We start from the raw sequence: 17613 nt of genomic DNA on the forward strand, positions 1-17613 counted from the left end.
GGATATAGTTCATATACATTGATAGTCGCATACATGAAACAACATATACAAAAGCTATAAGGGGTTTAGCTGTCTGAACATATATAGCTATACTATTGAAATTCTACAAAATGTTTTGCTGCAATGGTGACAAAAAGTCTCAATCAAAAGTGTGTATATTAGACCATGTAACTGACAGTCTGCATATTACATTATTTGGTTGTTGAGGTTAGTTAAGATTTTCATAAACTGGAGAAATCTCATACTCGGGAGCATCTTTAATAGTGTTATATTGATCAGCATCATATGCTGGATTCTTCTGCAATGCTCCACCTGGATGACGTTGATATCTATCTTCATCTGTTGGAATGAAATTGTCAGGGATTTCATACACATCACTATTCTTAACAGACAAGTCACATTTTGCAGTAGATGGTGCAGTTGGACTCTGCACAGTGATAGTTTCCTTTTTAGTACTGCCCTTCTTTTTGTGGACCAGGCAGACAATAAGTAGTGTAATGATGGTGGAAAGAATTAAAGTGAGGATGAAAGTAATTCCGACTGCTGCAATAGCAGTTAGTCTATCTTCATCTGAATCTGTGCAATCTACAAGGAATACATATCGTATGACTGTAATGCTTAGTACTGCTGTAATGCAGTAGATATCAAAGTATTTACACGACAACATTTGTGCTTAGTAAAACAATTTTATTATGTATTAATCATTATGAGTTTACTACACATCTAGCATACATGTGTACAATTATGTTTCTTTCAAACCTTTGGTTGCATTTGAAAGAGTACATGATTCCATATTCTGATCAGGGTTGTATATAACAGCACAGATATCCTATAGTAATAATAAACAGATACATGGGATAATACATCTGTATACACGAGTATATTATATGTATGTACAATAGGGCTGAGCGATAGTAAAATTTTCACTGTCCGAACGATATCAAGACACTGTTCACGATAGACGATAGTAAAACGATAGTGATAATTCACCTATTTCCTATTAGTTGCCTTCAAAGAGAGTTGTAAGGAGGGATGTACCCATGCATGTATTTTGCATAAGATATTAAACAGCCTTTCAGGCTGATTCTTGTTATTATTTTTAAGTATTTTGCAGATATTTCTCCATATTTTACTTGTTAATTACTGTCCGATAGTAAATTTTCAAGCGATATAGGCGATACCGATAGTGATACTATCCCGATATTCTGATATGCACATACTATCCCCCAGCCCTAATGTTGTTTATTAAAATCGAGTTGCACAAATTGACACAATATAGGCAACCTGTTCACATTGTGGATCATCACAGTCCAACTTCGTATCAGCATATCCATCACCATCACTGTCTCTACCACACACCATACCATTACCAACAAATGGAGCAGTACACTGTAATGTGAAAACAACTTGCTAGAGCTTAACACATATAATATACATACACGTTACACAAAATATATAATAGTCTTGACAAAAATAATTTAGCACGTACCTCACAGCCAGAGTTATTGTCACAACTACATGGTTTTCCAGAACATACTGAACGTAACTCAATTGGCCCAGAATTCACATTAACACCAGACACTATTGTTTTTTTATCAGTCTTTATAGGACAATGGCAAACATCTACAGAACAATACAAACATACTCACGTCTTATTATACGGTTTACTAGCCATGTATTTTATAAGAAACAGTTTTAAGCTTATCTATACATTTTATAATGTGTATAACATATACATTTCAGGTGTTCTTTTCAAATAGTGGACAAACCAAGGGTGCATGTGTATATCGAACAAGGCAATAATTTTTGTGAATTGGACAAATTGCCTTATCACTATTGACAACAAATTCTCCACCAAACTTTTGTCTCACCAAATGTCACATGGTTATACATACCTGTAGATTCAAATATAGTCAGATTAGGACCAGTAGATATAGAAAAGTTTCCAATTGTTGTGTGGTTAATTTCATACTTGACAAGTTCTATTATTTCATCAGTAGTTAATATGTCAAACTCATAGGTAATCTTCAGTGATACATCAGCAGTTGTTGGTACTATGTCCACAGTAACAGCAGTTTGTTGTATTATCTTTTCCTTTACCTGTACAGATTATAACATAGCCAAGTGTAAACACCCAAGCTACTACAGATAAACGGCATAGGTAGAATTATGCACAAGACTTCTGTGCAGCAACACTACAGTACACATTTATAACCAATAATATGTACCTTGGTAGACAAATAGCTAATTTTACTCAGCATTAGTCTTAGTAGCTAATTACTCATACAGTAAAGCAGTACTGTATATTAGGGATCATGGAGGTTTGTAAGTCCATGATGTGTGCATTGTATGTACTGCAGTATGCCAAAAGTCACCTGTTGGGCTGAAATGACGTCTAACACTGAAGTCCGTAGTCAGTCAGTCAGTCAGCAGAAAATTCAACTGAATAAAATACTTTTAAAATTTTGTAGTAACTTATTGGAAACATTTTGGATTAAAATGAAGCTTGATTGCTCTATATCTATGCTAGATGTGTATAACACGCCCATTAACTAGTGACAAGTACAAGGCAAGGCACCATGTATTTTGAGGCTGGTTTCTGGTAAATATTTTTTTGTGAGACCTTCTCTGTGTCCTATTTCTTTTCACCAATAGTGCAAAAAGTATTTGTGGTGGCTTTCCTATATGGCTGGCTATCACATTTATAATGGGCGTCACCCATTTTTCCATAGTGACTGGATTGTTTGCAGAGACATTTCTTGTACTGTTCCACTGTGTATCAGGCTGAAAATAGTTGAAAACAAAGTATAATGGCCACTTCACTTTCTCAGGACACATGTTGAGATGTAAAATTAATTTTGTGGTATGCCTGATGCCATTCTATCTTTTATGCAGGATGTGTAGGTTCATCAGTTATAAAAAACAAAAAGACAAGTACAAGGAAAATTATTCAATATAGATATGAAATAGCAAAACAAGGAAGGTCGTTTACATCTGCAGTTCTGCAGTTATACTAGTGGACGTTTAATTCCTAGGGATTACTAGTATATGTGTAGCTTTGTGTTCATGGTGAAAAATCAAATCTGCTGTTATGGGCAATAAGACTGGTTTCCTAGAACCAGTCACATATTACTATAATAACAACCAGAATCAATGTACATACTTCCGATGTTATTTGATCCATTACTGATTGGACTTCTGAAGAGTTATCAGCATTTAAAGTGACAACTAGTATCATTACTACTGGACTGTTGACGACCATTACACACTGTGACATATCAACTGGTGCCCAGCTCCTGTTCTTCATACATTCTCTAATAGCCATGTCAGCTAACTTGAATGATGGATGAATATCTGAACACTTGTGTTTGTAGGTGGTGTTTGTTAGGGACCGTTCCCACACTATACCCATCACAACTTCTTCTGGGCAATCTGCACAGTACAGTATAGGTAAAAAATAAAACAACTGAAAAATAAAACTAATATTACTAGCTTTGTATAGTTTTTCAAAGTATGTAGTGCTATATTCTGGCTGCATGTCCTCGTGTGACAAGCCCACATAGCTAACTGTGCTTATCCTATACAGAATTTTGATTGACAGGAGGTAGTAGTACATGCATAATTGTAAGACCATGTAGCTTTGTACTCTACACATTTAATGATGCGGTGTTCTGGAATAGTTCATTTCTTTAAATGAGGGCCAATGGATTAGCAACTGGAATATTCACTTCTTTCTTGATCACATTTTAGTGGATTAAAAGTGCATTGCAGGTTATTGTTTGTTTACCAATATTCTGTGAAAGTGGAACCTGTCTATAAGCCAGTTACCTACAAGTCAAATCTTTTGGCCTTATTACTTAGGTGGTGCCTTGAACAAATGGATCATACTGTATGACTGGTTGCTTTTAAGGGTAATCTTTTTGTGACTGACTGACCTCACAAAAATTTGACTAGTAAAAATTGCACAGCTCTTAATAGCCTGTAATAGTGTAGGAGATTTAGAGAGGTGCCCATTAATTTTATACAGATGGCCCATCAAGACAGGTTCCACTGTTTTTTTTTAATTTTTTTATTTATTTATTTATTACATGTAAAGTAAAACTTCATTAATAGGACCACCTCCAGCCTTAATGATAAGGTGGCATTTGAGATCATGAAGTACACCATACTGGAACCTACTAAATGTGGTCACTGTAATGAAGTGATCTTATCAAAGTGGTAGCACCACAAAGTGAGGTGTCACTGTTAATGATCAAGCTAGTGCAACGGTTAACAAATCAAAATTAACTGCTGCTTCACGTACAGTTCATTCCTTCATCTGATCCATCTAAGCATTCTTCAGTTCTATCACAAACATCATATGCTCTGACACAGGCACCATTTATGTAACATCGAAAGTCACCATCATAGGGGCAAGGAATATCATCTGTAATATAGTTGTATAGAATTGTGATTCAGTCATGTGCACATACATTAAATTTGTATATGGTATGGTTTATCATGTTTTCAATAATACGCAATACAGTCACAGCATCACAATCCTGCAATCAGCAAGTTAGATACTTAAATTGAAATCACAGTCTCTAAACACAAAGTCATGCAAGGCTCTAAAGAGATGCTTTGTTCTGAAGCAATAGACACATAATAGGTTTGTAAAAATTATATGCTCTGTAACTGTTTTATGACAACATTTATATTGGTTTTTAGTAGTACAAGCAGCATTTAATTACATATTTAAATTCTGCTGCTGTTGCTGAATTTTTTCTTGCTGGCATCAGTTTTTATTCACTTTTAAGCTGCTTTTTACGTGCACATTTGCCATTACGGTACAGCTCAACTATAACTTCACACATGCGTGGGGTATGATAGCACACATGATTTTGTGTGGAACTGCAGCTAACCACTCATAAAAATATAATTTCCATGTAAAATATATCCCACACAAACATTAATGATATTAAATTGCATGCTGTCAACTTGCAAGATGCCGTCCACGGCTGAGACATTTGCATGGCTTATTTCGTGAGTCATCCCTGCATGGCTTATTTCGTGAGTCATCCCTACCTATACTGTAGCTATACACACTAGTGGGGCAAAAAAATTATTGATTTTCAACAAGTAGAATAGGGATCAAAGATTTGATTTTTTTTAAAACTGCGTAAACAAGAAGTAATAGGGATGATAATCCACAAAATTCTATGCATCATCAGTTCAAAGCAAGTTATTTGAATAGTGTACACTCAATTTGCGATTCCTATTTCAACATTTTAACAAAATTTAACCACAAGTTGAAATAGGAATCGCAAATTGAGTGTACACTATTCAAATAACTTGCTTTGAACTGATGATGCATAGAATTTTGTGGATTATCATCCCTATTACTTCTTGTTTACGCAGTTTTTTCAAAATCAAATCTTTGATCCCTATTCTACTTGTTGAAAATTAATAATTTTTTTGCCCCACTAGTTTCATGATTTTTTTCATGTCCATGCACATGGACTACTTCTTAAATATACGTTCAACAGTACATGATTGTTTAATAAAGAAACCCATTGTAATATCAACTGGCAATAAACAATTACATAAATAAGTTTAATAAACAATTAGTTAACAATACAGTAAACAATACCACTTTCCTTTGACGAGTAGATAAATCCACTAGTGTGACCGTTTACTGCAACGAAGCGGTGCGAAATCTCAACACGAGTAAAACACACGCTTGACAAAACGTGGTCGACTCCAATTAAAGTGCTGAGTATACGGAGTATCCCGCTTTTTATTTTTCAATCGCGTACGGAAGGGACACACCCCTTTTCAATTCGAAATTTACCAGTGTGTTCCAATAGCTTACAAGCCTTGTTATGTCGACTCTTAGCTGGTAAACAGCTGAAGAATATAATAGAAAGTATACACGAAAGGCGTACAGTAATAGTTTAAGTGACGAGGTGCGGGCCACACCCCCTTCACTGTCTCGTAATGAAGGAAGTCTAAAACCCGAGTTTCAGTGAACAATAGTTATGTTTAATGTTTAGTGTGATACAACTTGATGCATTTTAGTCCTGTGAGCTAAAGCAATGGAATTTTAAACAATTCTATATTATCATCTGTATGGCTTCTCGATCGAATGGCGTCTCGAAGAGTGATTCTTGCTCTATATCTCGCAATCGCATTAGAGAGGGAAGATTTTATTACCACACAGACCTGGGTACGAATGTTTTTTAAATACGCCATACGTTTTTAGGGCTGATATCTACTTCCTACGAGCTGTAGGCGCGCGAAACAAGAAAGAAAGAAGAAAGAAGAAAGAAGAAGATGGAGAATCTAACCATTTTCAAAATTTTAAAAAACACCTAAAACCATTTCCCTTACTTTTAATACTTGTTGGCTAGTGTTGTAAACACAAAAGAAAGGTCTAGAATGTTTTAGAAATAAAATCTAAAGCCCGGAAGGCTGCTTTTGGCGTGCGTTCTATTAGAGTGTTTTGAAAAATTTCTGCCTGATCCCTATTATGTACCACTACCGTGGTACATGATATGGCTGTATACAGTGTAATATATTATATTTCTCATAATTATTTGAATGTTCTGTTGAAGGGTCGTGTTCAAGAAGCATCAAGCATCCATTACACTACGTAAAATCTGGATTCAGTAACTTCAGATATAGCCGGCATCGTTATCAAGCCATCATATCCATGAACAAACTCATCTCAGATAGCTACCTCACTTATCAAGGTACTGCTGAGTGGTATAAACCTCGTACGCCTAGGCCTGTTGAGCGCAGCAAGTCGAAAGGTGACTATCACATTATGATTGTGGTTTTATTTAAGTGATCACGTGAACGTTGGTTCCCTAATACATATACTGATTCATGAGTGTTTGATGTCACTGTAGAGGACAATGTGTTTATTGACATGTACGTACTTACAAATATTATTTGAGTACTAGGTAATTGTGGTACACGTATCTTACATTTCACTGCATGGTTTCCACTGTATATTCCATGACAATATTGCATGTTTCCACGAGACCTTCTGCTCTAATGAGACCTTCCACTAGAAGTGAGGTGAGTACACAGACATGAGCCACATACAAATGTGGCATGGAATCATGCGAGTTCATGTGTGATGATGAAGTTTTAGTTAAGCTGTACCGTATCTGCAGCTATTGCTGGAATAATTTGTCTTTATACTATTTATGGTTTTTTAGTTCGAGCATGCAAGTGTTACTGTTATATACCAGTATCTGAATTGTGGTTAGTTAATTATATAATATGTAACACTTTCACACCTCGGATCAAAGGAGCCGCCTGGACAGTGATTATATAGACAATGATGCCAAAATCGATTGTGGAGATCTATTAATACTCAGGTGATTAGGATGTACGACTTGGATTTCGCCATGAAAACCACTCAAACGGAGAGCATTTTGTTATCCTCGCAATCCTACAAGTTGAAAAATGTTGGGATAAGGTGAAAACTAGCCACTGTAGCTTATTCACCAATCATTTCCGCATGTTTTCGAATATGGACACGCCCCCAACACGAAGGTACCACTCTGCACGGAGTAACCACTCTACAAGGAAGCTTACCTATCTAGGCCTTTAGTAAACTCCTTCATTATTCTATAAACAATTCAATAGCACTGATTAAAACGTTAAACTCACACAACCAAAATTCTCCGTGGTATCTCTAGGATATGTCCATTCATCGTAACCAGAACATACTAGCTGCTGACCCATAATCAAAAATTTTAGGTATGCATATATAATATATCCAGTAGCTGCACTCATATTGGCTTGAGTGATTGATTGCCCTGTACAGGCTATCAGCCTGATAAGTGTTACATAATTATTAGCTGTAACACAGGGCATTCAAAGCCCTCATTCCCGTGTTACAACTATTACATAATTAATTTTGGGGTTGAAAATAATATCATTACTACCGTTTCTTGGTTGCCATTTTCTTTTTATTTCACAATCTTTAACTTTTAAGGCTACACCAATTTTTACAGCATGTATGCATGTACATTATACTCTTGACTCGTAGACAATTTAGTCAAAACTTACAACAGTCCTCTTCATCCATTCCATCCCCACAGTCCACAACATTATTACACCATTGGTATGCTCTAATACATGCTTGACTGATGGAGCATCTCCTGTCATCAGGATATGGACAAGCTCTCAAGGCTACAACAAACAATATAGGCAAATGCTACTACAAAATAATGCTTAATTCTCTAGGACTGGAACAACTATAGTCATGCTAACATGTCCTGATCACTTTTCTGTATAGTTTTGTAGCTTGAATGAAAAAATCTTCATGGAGATTTTTCAGTCAAGCTACAAAACTATACCTTTTTTACATTTACCGTTTTAAAACATATTATATGAATACGCATGAAAATAACTTCCAATTGGTGAATAATTAATTAATTATATGTATTTCCAATCCTTTGCTGACTTACAACAATTAGTTTCATCAGATCCATCCATGCAGTCATCAACTCCATCACAAACCATATCTGAATGGATGCAACTTCCATTGTCCGGACACTTCACATCTCCAGGAATAGGACAATCCCTTAACACTAAACATAATACATACTCATTATTACCTTGATCATTTAGCTTAATATGACAAGTGTAAGGAAATCAATTACTGAAAAATGATGTGGCCATTTGGCATCATTTTTCAGCTGTGTTCTACCAGTTGTACAGCATTACAAACAATGAAACATCTCTGCAATCTGCAATCAATCCATTGACTACAGAAATTCTCACTCTGAAGCCATGACAAGTTACCATTAATCAATACCTATGCAGCAGTCAAGAAAGAAATGAGACACAAAGGACAAAGGTAAGTCCATGATGCATGCAGTGTTGAAACCGGGTCGGGTCATCTGGGTCATCCGGGTCACATTTTCTCCGGGTCATCCGGGTCTGACCCGGTTTACAAATTATCTGGGTCTGACCCGGATTGGATCACGTGAAAAACAAAATTGTTCGTTTGACGACATGGAAACTTATACACGCTATCGCATAGCTCTTTCGTGAGCCAAGCCCACTTATCGCATTACCAACATACGCTTAGCTACGCCCATTTATTAGTAAGTGCAGTATGTAGCACGAAACTGAGGGTATCTATGGCTACTGTCAGTAGGTGATGACCTTTTTTTTTTTTTTTTTGGTCTTCAACCTACAGCTAGGCTGAAGTTGCAATATTTACTCAACTCGGCTTTAATTAATCCGGGTCACATCCGGGTCAGTGGATCATCCGGGTCAGCAGTGGTGACCAGGTTTCAACGTTGGATGCATGCACTGCAGTTGCTGCAGTGGGCAAAAAAAGGCAAATCTCAGGTGTTTTAAAGTGAAACAGTGAAGAAATCAAACCTGTAGCTTTAAAATTAATGTATTTGAGTTATGCTTGGTTGGAGGCAACTGGCAGTTAGGCAGTCAGCAAATACGGTTGAACAAAAATTCATAGAAACTTGTTGGAACGATTTTGGGTCACTCTGAAGGTATTTTTAGGCTTGCTTATTCCTGCCAAGCTGGCATGAAGAAAAACTGAGACTGGTTTTCTGGGTAAAATAATTATATTTTGGACAGGTATGCCCAAACCTTCATATTTCTAATACCATACTGATAATAACACAATCTGTATACACATAAGCACATATGTTATGAATATCAAAATGGGAGAAATTTATCCACCACCTATTGATGAATTACACATATTTCAACATCAAGATCTACCATTAGATACCATCCAACTTTAGCTATTTGTGATATCACTTATTGATTAGAAATTAGAACTGAAACCAACATCCTCATCCATTGGATATCTATTCCAAACTTTAAAATTCGGACTGTAATCTAAAACCATTAGGATATAGTTGGTAATAATTTCAAGCAATTTCATGTTAAATTTTCTGCGACAGGTACAGAACATTCTGACTGTAATTACAAACTTGTTGTCATGATTATAAATACTCCACTATAAAGTAAGCTAACAGTCTCAACTAAAGTTATTTCTTGTTAGTAACTGAGTGTGGGAAGAAACAGACATGCTGGCTCTTATATGCAATACTTGCACCCTTGTAATTGTGCTTTTGTCATAATTCCTCGTATGGTACAATAAATACTACATCATCACATCCACAAAATTTTATTACAGCAATTCATCTCATCAGAACCATCAGTGCAATGTAGTATTCCATCACAAACTTGAACTTTACGAATACAAGCTCCTGTGGTATTACATCTGAAGTCATCAAGTGCGAAACATTCTCTCTCATCTGTGTACATAAATCAAAACAAAATAGTACATGAAAGATAAAATAAATGAATAAAGTACAATAAGTTACAGCGGTTAGTTATATACGTGTAATAAACACCACTTTGACACAATATTTTTCAAAATTATGACATAAGTTAGACATTTCATTGTACCAAACTCTTTAGACATGCTTACAGCAGTTTTTCTCATCTTGCCCATCAGCACAGTCATAAATCCCATCACAATCAAGTCGATAACGACTAAGCATTGTGGAGTTACCACAATCATCTGTATACAAAAAACTATATGATAAATTTAACACTATACACATACACACATATGGAAATAGAGCACGGTTATATATTAAGCACGAAAATGTTGTAAGTAAAAAAAAAGATACACAGTATATGTAATACAGTGGCCTATTGGGATGTAAGTTCATACTGCTTTTGCACCAATTATGCCATCATATGCTGGACAATAGCAAAATTTATTCACGATATGAATATATGTCACAATGTATACCAATGTTTTAACACGCATGCTTAGTTTCTTTTTCAGGTGATTGTCAAGTACATATACTACACTGTGCACATTACACAGGAATATGGTCACAAATATACGCATATAGCTAATAGCGATATTATAAAAGAGAATTGCTTATCTGCATACTGGCAAGTTACAGTACTTAGTCTTCAGGTTTCACCAATTTCTGTGATACCTTCGTCATGTTCATCTACTAATCGCAGTGGCTCTTTAAACTACTACTCTTCACAAGCCTTACTGCTTCTCCAAATCCACTGTACACAGGTAACCTTTCCTATTTGTAGGAAAGTGTTGCCAGAATACCCAACAGTATGACCACACTGTTTTGACACGAGTGAGACGTAGGTGCAACATGAGTTCTGGAAAATAGTTTACAAGCTTATGTTGTACTGATTAGATCGCGTGCAGTCTACTGTGATATAGTTTCTAGCTTTCATATCATTATACGTATAAACTACCGTATTTACTTGGTTAAACGCCGTACTTTAAATAGTCGCCGCAATGAATATTTCAATTGTGAGTATAGACGCCACCCTTGAATAAACGCCGTGTCTATTAATCAAGTTTCACGTATAACAGGATTCCATATAGCTTTATAAACATGATGTCCTCTAACAACAAATTCAATGAAACATTCATAAGTGACAGCATCTCCCATCGTTACACCTTCATAAATTATTTTAATGCACACTCTCGTGCACGCCCTTGAATACATTTGTGCTGTATGGCACAGGTTACCATAAATCACACTGTAGGTGCAGAAGGCAATTCGTTAAACACATGGCAAAGTATTTCGAATTTGTCTTTGGACTAAATACGTAGTAGCTACCCTCGAGTAGTAGCCGCCCTTGAATAGTAGCAGCCGCATCAATTTTGGAGCTTAGGCCAATAGTAGTGCAGCGTTTAACCAAGTAAACACGGTATGTCATAATATGTCATATATCAGCTATATTACCCAGCACTATAGGCTAGCAAGACAGGGACAACTTTCAAAACTTGTAATTAAAATATACAATGCAATGATTTTCATGATAGCCAGTACTGAAGCCATGTGGTGCTACCACAAATCAACACCTACACAGTAGTGGAGAAAGAAATGGGACACAAAGGAGGACAAAGGTAAGTCAATAATGTGTGCAGTTGTAGCTGCTGCAGTTGGCAAAAAGGCATGTACATCTCGAGCCTAAGTGACATTAAACAGTGAAGAATCAAGCTCATAGCCTTTACCATAGTCATTGGCTGAAGGCATTTTGTGAGTCGCCTCTAGTGAGAATGAAATATTACAACCTATTGAAATCTGTCAACACTTTTGTTTATGCAATATTTACAACAGGTGGACAACAATATAAACAACTCACAGCAATTGTCACCATCAGATTCATTAAAATATCCACAATACCCATAATAACAAGCTCTACGAGCACTTATACATTGATTGGAGCCATTGCAGTATTTATGTGATTGTCGTATGCAATTGAGAGATGCTATAAAGGAAAACATACAGAGAAATTATACACATGTATCAAACAATATGATGGTACTGTTTAAGTAGGGATCCTCTCAAAAAATGACGTACACTGCCTAAAGTGTTACCTTTAAAATTCATCCTAGAAACATCTTACATGAAGAAAATCACCTTTATGGAATAATATTAGTCCATCTATCATTGAACACAGCATTGAAATCAAGAAAACACTTACAGCCCAGCTGGATATAGAATAGACAAATTTCATAATAAGGCTTTATAACACATGATAATAACTGTTGCCCCTAGCAACCTGAATTTCCCATTATTTTTAGGTGATAACGTCTGAAGTAACTTCGCTAAGTTTTGAAAGAATAGCATAATATATATGCCATAAGATATGACATTTAGAAATTTGTGATTTTCCCATACATATCTATGTAAGAAGGCAACAGTTGCCCCTTCTGGGTAATCACAAAAATGAGGTATTTCAACATATGGAGAAACCAAAATTCCAAAAAAATACATATATCAATTTTACATAATTTGTAGGTGTGAATGTCAACAATCATCTCTCCAAGTTTTAAATGGATAGTGTGCAGAGGAAGTTTACGATTTAAGCATCCCTAAAACAAATTATGCGAAAATCATTTTATTGAAGAGGTTTATACATTGATCTCAGTTTAATTCGGTAAAGAATCATTGTTCTGATTATCAAACGGTATGGTCATACCGTTTAAGTAGGAATCCAGGTGAAATTTTTGTGCGCTGCCAAAAATTCCGCCTTTAAAAATCATCCTAGAGATATCTTACAAGACAAAAATCACCTATACGGAATAGTACTAGTCCATATAGTACATAAAACAGCATCAACCGCTTACAGGTGGCTGGATATAAATTTTTTTTAAATCGCCAAAACTCGAATTTTAGCCTCACTGCCTCACTGTCTCACTCACTGACCACAGTCGCAAGCCTAGAGCCCAAACGAAGCAGCACACGGCCACCATATTACGCCACAATAAAAAACTCACCAGTGGGATGTGCCTTTTGGGGTTCCGATGAGTGTGTGCCCTCTGCGCCTTGTCTTTTCTTTTATCTTCAATCAGGCTGCTTGTCTTCTTCTTCATCCAACGAAACCATATCGAGGCATTAATTTTCCGTATCAACACTTTCTTTAAGCAGCATAATAGACGTCACAAGATTATTTAAGACGCTTAGACTACGCTACTGTACGGAGGAATAGATTATATTCCTTACTGATATAATCTATGACAGAGGGTACTGTATGGAGATACTGGTACTAGATACCTTCACGATAGGTCACAAGATCACGCCCATTCTTCATTCTACGCATTATCGATCTATCGATTGAAACCACGATGACACACCCCTTTGGCACTAGCTGTATTTCAGTGACCACACACCTTCAATTTGGAAGGCTGACTCGACATACTCTATAATCTACCAAAACCACGCCCCTTTTTTGGGAAGCACATATCTTGCAGGCTGCCTCGAGATACTCTAACACAGCAGTCACCCTAATAGAACAGTCACATGTTTATAGCTAGCTGTATGCCTTAACAAAAAACTAAACAAACAAGTATATTAAAAATTATAAATTTAAAAATAAAGTAGGAATCCGGAATCCAAACAATAAAAAGTAGTGAAACAAGAGAAGAACAATGGTAGCTATTACAGTATAGCTCGGTGGGAAATTCCTACTTTGGCATTGAATACAAAATAATGGCTATATCATGCCAAAGTAGGGATTTCCCACCGAGTTATGCTGTAATAGCTACCACTGTTCTTCTCTTGTTTCACTACTTTTTATCGTTTGGATTCCTACTTTATTTTTAAATTTATAATTTTAAATATACTAGTAGAATACGTACATGACAATTCTGGAGAAGTTCTACACACCAAACCGCAACTTATTAATTTCATCCCAATCACCAAGCGCTTTTACAAAACAAAGTACATCACCTTGAAGCTTACGTGAAGCACCATCCGAATATCTAATCAACCACAGTCAACCCAATTGTTTTTCAAATTTGTATTGTGACTATTGAGGGTCACATGAAATACCAAATAAAACAATGCAATTATTAAGGGCAATATATTTATGTGGTGCTTAGAATGCGTCCAACCTCCTCTGGATAGTGTATATAGATCTTAAGAGGCATTCTTTGAATCCCATGATTTGTGTGATTACCGAGAAGGGGCAACTGATGTCTCTCTCATAGACAACATATGGGAAAATTACATCTTCAAAATGTCATATCTCATGCCTTATATGTGCTATCCTTTTAAAACTTGGAGAGGTTACTTTAGACATTATAATGTAAAAATTAGGTTGTTAGGGGCAATAGTAAATGTTTTAAATTTGTCTATTAAAAGAAGAAAAAAAACTGAAACTTGAATTTTTGCCTGCCTGCCTGCCTGCCTGCCTGCCTGCCTGCCTGCCTGCCTGCCTGCCTGCCTGCCTGCCTGCCTGCCTGCCTGCCTGCCTGCCTGCCTGCCTGCCTGCCTGCCTGCCTGCCTGCCTGCCTGCCTGCCTGCCTGCCTGCCTGCCTGCCTGCCAACATAGGCTGGAAGCCAAACAAAGCAGTGCACAGCCAACATTTTATGCCACAGTAACAAACTCACTAGTGGGATGTCCGGATGTGCCTTTTGGGGTTCCGACAACTGTGTGCCCTCTGCGCCTTGTCTTTCCTTTTATATCTCAATCAGGATGGTTTTTGTCATGCAATATTGAGGCATTAATTTTACATGAAAAAATCACACATAACATAGCTGCAAAAATAATCACAAGAAATTAATGAACTCTAATTTGTATTAATTGTTCACTCTAATGGAGAGGAAGGTGCCCCTTAGCAACAGCAAGGTCAACAGCTGAAGGCACACAGGGATGTTTCGATCAAGAATGCAATCCCCTGATGCTCGTTATTGAGGAGTGAAGCAAGGAGAACCCCAAACTACAACGGAGCCAACCCATAGCCACAGAATACAGGGAACTCCACTTCTCACTGAGCAAGTGGGCAAGATGTTTATAAGTAGTGGTAGCTACTTCCCCCACACAGCCAGATGTAAGGGGCGTAAAAAACTTCCATGTTCCACAAGGTAGCAGCCAGGGTAGTAGAGCGGTTGGAAGCTGCAAAACAGTTAAATATTCATACAGCTTTTTATTTATTTATATTTAAATTATTTTTAAATTTATTTTTAACATTTAATAGCCTTGTTATAAGTAGGTGTGATGGTGTAAATACCTCCAAAAACCAGAAGCTCTAACATCTACTCGTGCATCATCATCTTGAATGGTTGAATGGTGGTGCATTATCTCTCCAGACAAAGGATGCAAATGAGACTGGATATCATGACACACTTGCAGTCAGATCCCTAATTTCATTGTGCCTAATAATTGGAAAAGCACCGTGTGGGCAGCTGAGGGTGTGGGACAGGCTAAAATCCTTGCCACACACACAATGAGATGGAAGATGTGATGGCATGAAGCCATATCTTAAACAAATAGCATCAATGAACTCACCATTGTGGGGTGCAAAGCCATATTGTTCCAAGGGAAGGAGCAGTAAGCCAAGAAGAGGACCCCTTCTCCTAGACAACATTCAACTGCGCAGTGCAATGGAGGAGGACAACTGGAAATGGTAGACTGCAAGCAGTCAGACAAGGATTGCTCCTTGAGGGTAGACAGATGGCAGAATAGCTCATGCTGGTGGTCAACCACATCCTTGGGCAAAGCTGGATTCTGACGGACAGTCAAATCTATTAAGCCATGTAATAATTCCCTTGAGAAGGTATACTGCTGCTCAGATGTTCAGATAGGATTGCAAATATATACCCAGACCCCACAACACACTGGGAGGCCAAACAGATCTCATTTAATGTCATTAACAGGGTGCAGCATCAGCTTAGGAAGGAAATGGTTACAAACGGCAGATTCAAGTGGCAAGAGTAAGTTGGAAATGTTTGGAGTAGTATGAAAATAATAGTTCCACTTGGAAATGTAACCACAAATGCAGTGTAGGATGCATGAGGCTGAGTTACAGCATACTAGGAAAGTGGTGAAACTCCTTGAATCCATTCACTAACATGCTGTTGGGTACATGAGCTGATAAGTAAACCTCAAAGCTGCACCTAAATATAGGTGACCAGTGGAAGTGACTTGAACACTAGTATTCACAAAACTATGCCTGGCTTCCTGCAATAAATCATCCTTCACAACTAACCAGCACTTGGCTGCATTAACATTATACCTGAATAAGCCACTAGACAAGCACAACTTATCCCACCACTTTCTCAGCTGACAAAGTGAGCCCAGCATCATCTGCATACCAAACTTGCTTGGCAATGTCTCTCAGACATCAAATAACAGGAACCAAACTGATGGCATACATGGGAATTGCCAAAGGTGTGTTGTACCCTCGCGAGACAAAAAGGATTGTCGAAGCCCATGTGATAGGTGTTAATTTTCCCTATCAATGCTTTCCTTGAGCAGCATATTTAGACACCACAAACTTATTTAAGTGCGTATGTTTAGTAGATACCTGTAACTTTACGATAGGTTCAATACCACGCTTATTAATAATGATTGAGCACCAAGACCATACCTCTTAACAATCTATTTACTTGGTCACGATGACACACCCCGTTATTAAGTGTATTCATAATGCTAGCACAGTGAAATAGTGACACACTCCTTGGTAGGTGAAAAGCTGACTCGAGATACTCTAATGCAGCAGTCACCCTAATAGAACAGTCACACATGTATAGTTGTATGCTATAACAAAAAACCTAACAAACTAGTATATTAAAAAATGAAGTAGGGATCCAAGCGATAAAAAGTAGTGAAACAACTTCAAGCAAGAGATGAATGATGGTATCCCAGCATAGCTTGGTGGGAAAATCCCTACTTTGGCATTGAACAAATCATTGTTGTAACATGCCAATGTAGGGATTTTCCTGTTGTAATACTATCATTCATCTCTTGTTTCACTACTTTTTTATTGCTTGGATCCCTACTTCATTTTTAAATTAATAATTTTTAATATACTAGTACTTACATAAGAATGCACCTATCATTACAGAGTCACATAAAACAATTCTATGCACAAACACACACTTAAACATAAAATATGCATATTTGCATATGCACATACTGTATATGAACTAGAGATGTCATGACTTTCAGATAAATCATGAACATATACTGTAAGGACAAAAGTTTGGCATGACTAAAGGTTGGCAAATTTGGCAAATCAAGGAAATTGCCAAACTTTATTTACAACTAGTATATTAATTTAATAATGAA

General features: G+C 36.9%; 1 protein-coding gene across 2 annotated transcripts in view; it reads right to left on the minus strand.

The window, feature by feature from the left end:
* Nucleotides 1-3: 3 nt before the first annotated feature.
* The window catches only part of LOC136249894 (low-density lipoprotein receptor-related protein 1B-like), a 56877-nt gene continuing 39267 nt past the window's right edge, over nt 4-17613 (minus strand). The window contains exons 8-20 of one of the 2 annotated variants that reach the window (XM_066042025.1): nt 12459-12482; nt 12181-12306; nt 10472-10564; nt 10173-10295; nt 8466-8588; nt 8065-8187; nt 4304-4426; nt 3164-3432; nt 1896-2100; nt 1490-1623; nt 1285-1389; nt 760-829; nt 4-585 (exon numbers count right to left, since the gene is read on the minus strand). In XM_066042025.1, coding sequence (XP_065898097.1) covers nt 209-585; nt 760-829; nt 1285-1389; nt 1490-1623; nt 1896-2100; nt 3164-3432; nt 4304-4426; nt 8065-8187; nt 8466-8588; nt 10173-10295; nt 10472-10564; nt 12181-12306; nt 12459-12482 — 1895 coding nt within the window. In that variant the 3' untranslated portion in view covers nt 4-208. The remainder of the gene's footprint in view (nt 586-759; nt 830-1284; nt 1390-1489; nt 1624-1895; nt 2101-3163; nt 3433-4303; nt 4427-8064; nt 8188-8465; nt 8589-10172; nt 10296-10471; nt 10565-12180; nt 12307-12458; nt 12483-17613) is intronic. The other variant, XM_066042026.1, reaches the window with a different exon arrangement.

Source organism: Dysidea avara, chromosome 3, assembly GCF_963678975.1.
Source record: "Dysidea avara chromosome 3, odDysAvar1.4, whole genome shotgun sequence".
NCBI classification, from domain to species: domain Eukaryota; kingdom Metazoa; phylum Porifera; class Demospongiae; order Dictyoceratida; family Dysideidae; genus Dysidea; species Dysidea avara.